General features: G+C 32.8%; 1 protein-coding gene and 1 long non-coding RNA gene across 4 annotated transcripts in view; one reads left to right on the top strand and one right to left on the bottom strand.

Moving 5' to 3' along the window:
• The window catches only part of LOC135201734 (uncharacterized), a 413301-nt gene that overhangs the window by 60609 nt on the left and 342692 nt on the right, over positions 1-10000 (top strand). The gene's annotated exons all lie outside the window — the stretch shown is intronic.
• Positions 1-10000, bottom strand: part of LOC135201733 (LIM/homeobox protein Lhx1-like) — a 326266-nt gene that overhangs the window by 46524 nt on the left and 269742 nt on the right. For both annotated transcript variants that reach the window (XM_064230944.1, XM_064230943.1), the window contains exon 2: positions 9760-9965. In XM_064230944.1, coding sequence (XP_064087014.1) covers positions 9760-9965 — 206 coding nt within the window. The remainder of the gene's footprint in view (positions 1-9759; positions 9966-10000) is intronic.

Consider the following 10000-nt stretch of genomic DNA (forward strand, 5'->3'; position numbering starts at 1 on the left):
TGGGTATCTTTTCCCTCCAAGTATATTAGGATGAGGTAGGTAATTATCGCTTTAATTTTTTTTTTATTTCTATCAGCGTCAGTATTTAATTGTACATTTGAATATAACAGTATGTTTCTAAGGTGTTTGAATATGAAATTTGTGAACTGTTTGTGTATATTTAGGTTTGGAAATATTTATGACGATATCGTTTTATTGCAAATTTTATTAGCAAGTAGCAGTAATTTTGGTTGGGAGGTCATAGTAGTATTGACGCCAGATTTTATTTCTTTATAGAGAGACCAGTCGTCATCATTATTTCTAGTTGGGTGATCGTAGTAGTGGTGACCAGCCATCATTGTCATCATTATCATCGTATCTTTAAACAGACTATAATGTAAATACATGTAAATATAGAAAAAAATGTCTAGAACAGACACATATATAGATAATATAGATAAAAGCTCTGTGTATTTTTTCAGCATCATAATATTAACCATATATTTCATTACTAACTAATCGATATTATTATTATTATTATTATTATTATTATTATTATTATTATTATTATTATTATTATTATTATTGAACCAAACAAAAACTTCCTTCAGTTTTCTTCTGAAGATTGAAAAAGAAACCCACAAAATCGCTGTGTATAATGTGTTTTACTTGTAAATACTTATAAGTAAACACGTTATACACAGGGATTTTGTGGGTTTCTTTTCCAATTATTATTATTATTATTATTATTATTATTATTATTATTATTATTATTATTATTATTATTATTATTATTATTATACTATAATGAGGATAATGCTTGTAATAGTACCTTAGGAAAATTAATAAATGTTGACGATAATTCTCGTAATAGTATTTAAGAAAACTTGATAGATAATGGCGATGGCGCTTGTAATAATAATATTTATAAAGAAGACAACGCTTTGTTTGAGTATCTTGCTAAGAGTTGGTGGCTGGTCTGATAAATGTTCGGATCCGAAAGAAATTATAATTGGAGGCGAAGGTGCCGTTTGAAGCGTTTGCTGGTGAACTGCTTTATATATTCCTTTTATCTGTTTCCCCTTTGACATAATTTCGTTGTTTTTCTTTTCTTTACTGTGGCATGTTCATCCCTCCTCCTCCTCCTCCTCCTCCTCCAATCAATTCTCAAGAACTTTTATTTTTTTTTCTACCCCTTTGTAGAAATTCCTCGTCATGTGTTCGCCATCTTTATTGTCAACGCTTTTCTTCTATCTTGTAAATTTTCTCTTTTCCCATCTTTTGCGTCCTCCTCCTCCTCCTCCTCCTCCTCCTCCTCCTCCTCCTCCTCCTCCTCCTCACCTTTTGGCCTCGTAGATTATTCCGCAGTGTCCACCCCCTCCCTTCCCCTATAAACTTCCTATACCCCCATCAACCACCCCCACCCCGCCCCCGCCTCCGCTTCCCCTCCGAATTCTCGTTACTTGGTGAATTACGGCTGAATGTCGACACCTCATTTCATGCTCGAGTGGTTGGCACGTGGAACGGCTAACCCGTGGCACTTGGCACTGCCCCTGAGATACCCCTCCCCCGACCCCTCTCCCACCTCCCTCCTGCGGATGGCACTGTTTTGCTCATCTTCAGGTGAAGAAGTATTTCAAGAAAAAGAAGAAGAAGAAAAGCAGACCTTTCTCAGTGCTGCTGGCATTGTTGTAGTGGTTTCATTTTAGCTGTGCTTTTATAACACTTCTGATGATGATGATATGATGATGATGATAGGAGTGATGGTGATGATAGGAGTGGTGATGATGATGATGATGATGACGACTGTAATGCTTTTTATGAACAAACGGTTGTGATTAGGGGTTTGGAGTAGTTTTATTTATAATAATAGTAGAACTTAGGTAAGCTAAGAATATGACGATAATGATGATAGGAGTGGTGGTGATGATGATGATGATTGGAGTGGTGATGATGATGATGATGATTGGAGTGGTGATGATAATGATGATGATGACTGTAATGCTTGTGATGAACAAATGGTTGTGATTCGGGGTTTGGAGGAGGATTTTTTTTATAATGATAGTTGAATTTAGGTAAGCTCGGAAGATGATGATAATGATGACGGGAGTGATAATGATGATGATGATGAAGGTGATGCTTCTCTCAGTCAAATGATTGCGATTATGGTCTTGGAGGATTTTATAGTGACAGTCTAATTTTTGTAAGTTCTGTATATACATATACATAATTCTGTCTATGAAGTTCATGCCGTATCCAATAAGTGTAAGATTGTTTCTTTTATGGGATGCCGATATTATTATTATTATTATTATTATTATTATTATTATTATTATTATTATTATTATTATTATTATTATTATTATTATTATTATTATTATTAAGTGTTAACCTCCCCTGCCTTCTGTTCTGTTCAGATTTTTTTATTTGTTTATTTCCCCAAGAGATTTACTGAAGTGTGAATAATAATAATAATAATAATAATAATAATAATAATAATAATAATAACAATAATAATAATAATAATAATAAAAGATAACTGAATTATTGCAGACTCCTCGAAAGCGAGGTAAAAGAACTCAGTTTATTTGGGAAATTAAAGTTTGTCGAAGGTGTAAACTATATTGGTATATAATAAACATCGTAAACAAAAAGCGATTAATTTATTGGTAAAGGATATTGCTCCAGAGAGAGAGAGAGGAGAGAGACAGAGACGAGAGAGAGAGAAGAAGAGAGAGAGAGAGAGAGAGAGAGCCGAGCCCCACATTAATTGAGTCATAATGAAGTGTCATTTTTTTTCTTCATTCCTTCGTTGCCTCTTTAATACATGTGTCTCATTTGTCAGCTTCTGTTTTTTTGTTTTTTTTTATTAGTATTCTTTTAGTTCTTGCAGAGTTCTCTCAGAACATGGCATTTGTATTATTATTATTATTATTATTATTATTATTATTATTATTATTATTATTATTATTATACAAATATATGCTAAAAGCGGGCCGATATTCGTAAAAAAGAATAGCGAGAAGAAATGAGAAGACGTTGTTTAAAATCAGTTCAGCTGATGCTGCCATTCTCTTGAGCAGAAGCTGTTTAAAATAGGGTGTACGCCCTTCATGGATTATTATTATTATTATTATTATTATTATTATTATTATTATTATTATTATTATTATTGAAGATGGAAAAAGAAAGCCATCTTCAGAAGAAAACTGAATTAAGTTTTTGTTTGGTTCTTCATCATCATAATCATTATTATTATTATTATTATTATTATTATTATTATTATTTAATTATTATTATTATTATTATTAATGGTAGTAGTAGTAGTAGTAGTAGTAGTTGTTGTTGTTGTTGTCGTTGTTGTTTTTGTTGTTGTTGTAGTACCGGATAGTAGTAGTAGTAGCAGTATAACAACCAGAAGTAGTGTAAACACCAGTTCAAGTAGTATTAAAAATGGCTTCCGAAGTTTGGGTCCTTATGAAGCTGTCTTGTGGTAACCGCTCACGTCTGTATTGTTACAGAATAGTGTTGATTTACGCTTCTATATCATTCTGTATGGCAGCTGGTTCAGTCACTTATTGTCGAATTGCTAGACCTTGCAAAAAAAGTATATATATTTCAAATGAGACAAAACGGGATTGCACTAAATTTTGCGTGTCTCGTTCAACACACGATTTCTTGATTTCTTTCTGACGGCGAATTTCCAGAACTATTTATCTGGCAAATTAGGAACTCTTGACTACCTGCCCGTAAAATTAGAAGCCTAAAAACAACCTGTCCGGAAAATCAGGACATTCTAGGCCTTCCGTCAGGAATCTGAACTGATTGTTTTTTTTTTTTTTTTTTTTTTTAAGTTGTCAGAACTTTCTCTGCATTATTTTTATGCAAAGGCTGACGGGGTTGGTTGTTTAGTACCTTTGTATATCCTAAGGCTGGAGTAAAAATAAGGTAAACTTTCTGTCTGTTCATCTACACACACACACACACACACACACACATATATATATGTGTGTGTGTGTGTGTGTATATATTTACACTTGCATACATATATACTGTTTATACAGATATGTGTGTGTGTTTCTGTATGTATATGTATGAATTAAAAATTTTAAGATATGAAAAAAATATTGAGTCATTATTAAGGAAAGAAACTCCACCGATAGTAGATGGGAATTGGAGTGCTAGATTTGGATTGCAATGGGTGCAATTGAGCTTGTTGTGGTTTTGGAGTTATTTTTATAGAACTCATGGCAAGATAACCTGATTGGTCCTAGCTCGTTACACGCGAAAATTCATTTACTTATCCTTTGCGCCATTTATGACTGTCTTGGTATTCCCTCATACATTTTCTCTTGACTGCTTTATGCTTTTCCATTTCAGAATAAAAAAATGAGATTTCAATAATTACTTTGTTTTCACTAAAGAAAAAAATATAAAATTGCAATAATTACTTGATATTCATTCAGTCCTTTTCTATGTCAAAAGTACACAAAAATTTTAGATTTCAATAATTTCTTTGTTTTCTTTAAATAAAAATGATAAAATTCCAATAATTACTTGATATTCATTCAGTCCTTTTCTTTTGACTGTTTAATGTTTTTGTATGTCAAAAGTAAAATTTTTTTTTTTCAATAATTAGATTTAACTTCAGTCGTCAGAAGCTTGGTACTACCAACAAAAACACATTGACATTTTAAGAATAGTCGCTTTTAGTAATGGTTTTCGAGCGCTATACGTGTATAGCAGCAAAGGGGTGAATGTTTGCCATAGATTTCAGAATTTGTTAAAAAAAAAAGTTGAAACAGGCCATAACTCATCTTTTTATGTTTCGTATGCTTTTATTACCGCATGACGATGTTAGAAGTTTTATTCTATAATATGAATTCTACCCGTCTTATTTTATTCGCTCTAGTGATTCGCATTTTTTTATTCGCTCAAGTGATTGGCATTCATTTTATTAATTAATTTTATGTATTCATATTTTCGTCATTCTTTCCATGATCTAATTCTAATCCCGGCCGTAGATATTATTGAGCGTCGCCTCGTATCCTCAGCAGTGATGAGTATTTTAAGATTTCCTTAATCATGAACGTTTCTCCAAAGCTTGTTGACAGCGACGAACGGGGGTAGCCACTTCGCTCCCCTTCTTGGGGGAGGGGAGGAGGGAGGGGAGGAGGAGGAGGAGGAGGAGGAGGAGGAGGAGGGCATCTCCTTAGAGGGCAGGACGCACGCCCGCGAATGACGAATGGGCGTTTTTGATGTTCCCGGAGTAATGGGCACGAGGGTGGCAGGATGACGTTATGGGCGGTGAGCAGATGGCCAATTTGCCTTACGTCTACTAGAGCGTCTGTGGACTTATTTATTTATTATATATATATATATATATATATATATATATATATATATATATATGTATGTATATATATAGTATGTATATATATATGTGTAATATATATATATATATATATATATATATATATATATATATATATATATGTGTGTGTGTGTGTGTGTGTGTGTGTGTGTGTGTGTGTGTGTGTATTTGTATATATATAATTAATTATATACGTAATTATATTAAATTACACATTTCATAGAATTATTGAGAGAATCATCGGTAGCGTACACTGGAAATTTAAACATATTTAATAGAAATATGCACGAGGAAACAGAATCCAATAAAAAAAAAAATGTAAATGCGTGTAGACGGAATTATAGGAGTACAGTGTACCCTATAGGAACACAGAGCTTAGCCTTCGTGTTGCTAGAATCTTCCTCTAGGTCATTGATATAAAAGCTTTGTCATATCTTTCACTGACCTCCTGTATTGTGGACACGTTAGAAGCTGTAGTCTTATTTTCAGATTTTCTCCTTTCCTTGATTATGTTTATCATTTCCCGTTTTCCCGATTAAACAAAAATATTTTTCCTTTTCAAGACTCATTGCTTATTTAGCTCGTATTTTCATGCATTATTATTTATATACATATTAGACCAATTCACATAACAAAGGGTATAAGTCTCTCTCTCTCTCTCTCTCTCTCTCTCTCTCTCTCTCTCTCTCTCTCTCTCTCTCTCTCTCAGGTACTGAAATTTGAAACTCCATCGCGTGTTATAGCTAAATATTCCTATGCCATGTTGTTTATTTATTTATTTATTTCTATTTATTTTTTGTTCACTGAAACCAGGTGTGCCTTCTGACTTCTCTACAAAGGTTTTTTTTCTTCTTTTTACCATGTCGTGGAAGACATGAAGAAAAATATATCCGTTTTAGTCATTTTTTTCTTCTTTTTACCATGTCGTGGAAGACATGAAGAAAAATATATCAGTTTTAGTCATCCGCCTATTGTTTTTCTTAAATAGATTTTGGATGATGTCGTCAGATCCCTGACAGCGGTGAAAATTATATGTCCGATTTCTAATAATGCAAATTTGATGCTTGTATTTTAAGTAGACCGAAAAGCACTTTGTTTTGTTCCTCCGATATCGGCGTCTGATCTGTGTCGTTGTTAATACTTGTTATACTTCTTGTCGTTAAAATAAAAGGGTTTTCATGTATTAATTAATATAATTTGCATTTCTAGATATTTTTCCCATCTTTTTATCGTTAATTTTGTGGGTGTGTTGTTCTGTATGTGGGGTTTACTTCTTGCCTTTTTTTTTTTTTATTAATAATTTTTTTTTTTGCTTAGGGTTGGGCTTACATCTTGCACTTGACGATAAAGTATAGTTTTATTGTTTTTCAATGAATAACTGTGAGCACCACGCCTGAATTTATAGAAGAAAATACGGGTACGTTTTTTTTTTTAAGATTTTATTAACCGGATTTTTAGGCGAGCGAAAATCCCGCATTCCTTACCAAGAGATGCTTCTGGTACAGCGCATACATTTTCTTGTATGAAACTTATGCCCTTTTTTAATGGACGATTTCTCTTTTGTTACACGTAGTACCCTATTATTCCATTGCGTGATGGAAACCTGTTTATCATTACGTTGTATTATGTTGTTTCATTCCTGAATGTACAGTGCGTAAGTCTCAGCATTCTCTCTCTCTCTCTCTCTCTCTCTCTCTCTCTCTGTTGGTGAGGTTCTTCCATGTATGTGTTTTCTTTGTGAAAGTCTCTCTCTCTCTCTCTCTCTCTCTTTCTCATGTGTGTTATCTTAGTGAAAGTATTTCCATCTAGTTATAATTTTCTTAGGAAGATAAGCAATGTCTTTTAAGAAGGTAGCTAGGTCGAATTCTATGCTTATCTAACCGTAGTAAGAGAGAGAGAGAGAGAGAGAGAGAGAGAGAGAGAGAGAGAGAGAGAGAGAGAGAGAGAGAGAGAGACTGATGAAGATCGTAATGAATATGTTTGGTGACACTGACACTCCTATTACTATGTCATGCCTTATAATTTGTTTTTCCTCTTGCGATCTATTCTGCTTTGAACCAGTAACTTGCACGCATGCGCTTATGCACCCTCTACTCTTGCATTGCTCGAAAAGACGCTTTTACGCGCCGCGCGCGCGCAACATCCGTACAAAGTCCGAACGCACCTATTCTCTACCGTCTTCGAATAGTGTATTATACTATATATTTTCAGTATCATTTACTTTCAATATTATATAGTACATTTAAATACGCTCAAAAACGGTATCGCTCTGTCGCTTGCTCGTTATCGGGGGGGTGGGGGGGGGGGGGGGGGGGGCGGCGGCGTTGCAGACTCCGCTGCACCATATGGCAAATCGGCTCAGGCGGGGAGATGTCAAATGTAGCAATCTCGTCGCTCATGGCGACCGGCCGCTGTTCCATTTCCATTTACAGACCATTGTAAGGCTCTTATGGTGTTGTTGCTCTCGCTGTCGTATGGTTGCGGATGGATATTTTATATATTGTATATGTTTATATGTATATGTATGTATACACACACATATGTATATATATATATTATATATATATATTTAGAGAGAGAGATATATATAAATATAACACATATATGTATATATATATATATATATGTATATATATATAATATAAATATATATATATATATATATATATATATATATATTTAGAGAGAGAGATATATATATAAACTATACACACATATATGATATATATATATATATGATATATATATATATATATATATATATATATATATATATATATATACATATATGTGTGTATAGTTTTATAATATCTCTCTCTCTAAAATATATATATATATATATATATATCTATATATATAATATATATATAGTATATATATTAGATGTGTGTATAGTTATATATATATATAATATCTCTCTAAAATATATATATATATATATATATATATATATAAGTATAGATATATATATATATATATATATTATATATATATATATATATACATATATATTTAGAGAGAGATATATATATATAAAATATAAACTATACACACATCTAATATATATATATATATATATATATATATATGTATATATATATGTATATATATATATATATATATATATATATATATATATATATATATATATGCGCTTCTCTGTATAATCGCGTCATCCTCGAGTGTAGGTGTTCTCCATATTGCCAAGGAATTGGCAATATTTTGCAATACATTGCAATTTTACAAACTCTCCGTTTTAACCAATAAGAAGTTCAACACCTTAAAAGGTTTTTATAGACTGGTGACTGATTTGTGTTGTCGCCTATTCTGGTGTCGCAACGAGAGCGCCTTCTTATTATTTTTGTTTGTTTTGCAAAGGCCAGAATATTCCTCTTCTAAGTCCAAAGCCACAAGATTACTACATTATATGACTAGATCTCATTCAGTGTTGTAAAAGTTATAATAGTAAAATGTTACTGAATAATTGTACCTAATATAGTCTCGTTTTTTCTCTTTATTTTTTACTAGAGCGTAGGTTTTTTCCGAGGGGAATGAATATATCCCTTGGATTGGGGAGCGGTTTGTTGTCGTGGTTCAGTTTACTATAATTTTTTTTTATCTTAAGATAATGTATTCTTAGTTATGCTTTAGGTTTTTTTTGGGGGGGTGGGGGGAGGGGACGGGATGTTTTAGACAACAGATTCCCAGTTTTAGGGTACAAGTTTCGTCTGAGGGAACTTCTTGTATGAGTTTCTTAGTTTTTACTTGGAAAAAAAATAGTACATATTACTAGTTAAAAAATTTATTAGGACAATATATTCTTAGTCATGTCTTAGTTAATTTTTGTAAAAATTTGCTTAGTACAGTATATTCTTAGTCATGTCTCAGTTTATTATTATTTTTTGAATTTGCATAGGAATATTCTTAGTCATTTCTCATTTTATTTTTTGGTTGGTGGGGGAGGGGGGCCAGTTTATTTAAGGGGACAACTTTTGGCCTGGGGAACGTCTTGTATTAGTGTTTTAATTTTTTGTTTAGAAAAATAAAAACTTTCTCTATCCCCAAAAAGGTACTTATTAATATTTTCCATTCTTTCTTAAAAAAAAGAAACACCTTTTTCATTCCCAAAAATGCACTTATTAATATTTTCCATTCTTTCTTTCAAGAAGAAAAGATGCATCTTACTATTCCCAAAAAGGTACTTATTAATATCTTCCGTTCTTTCTTTCAAGAAAAAAAAAAAGATACATCTTACTATTCCCAAAAAGGTACTTATTAATATCTTCCGTTCTTTCTTTCAAGAAAAAAAAAAAAGATACATCGTACTATTCCCAAAAAGGTACTTGTATATTTCCCATTTTTTCTTAAAAAAATAATCCATCTTACTATGTCGTCAGGGGACATACCTGATATTGCTTTGCCGTTCATGTAATCCTGTTTACATATGAATTTGTTCTCCTCGAGGACGTACAGTTCCTCGCCGGTGGAGAGCTGCTTCCGGCAGACGCAGCAGGTGAAGCACTTGAGGTGGAAGACGCGGTCGCGGGCCTTCCTCACCAGGTCCTGGGGCGAGATGCCCTGCAGGCAACCCGAACACTTCGTCCCGAAACGCCTGTGGAGGAGATGAAAAGAAAACAAAAGCGTTAG

This window comes from Macrobrachium nipponense, chromosome 28, assembly GCF_015104395.2.
Source record: "Macrobrachium nipponense isolate FS-2020 chromosome 28, ASM1510439v2, whole genome shotgun sequence".
Taxonomy (NCBI): Eukaryota; Metazoa; Arthropoda; class Malacostraca; order Decapoda; family Palaemonidae; genus Macrobrachium; species Macrobrachium nipponense.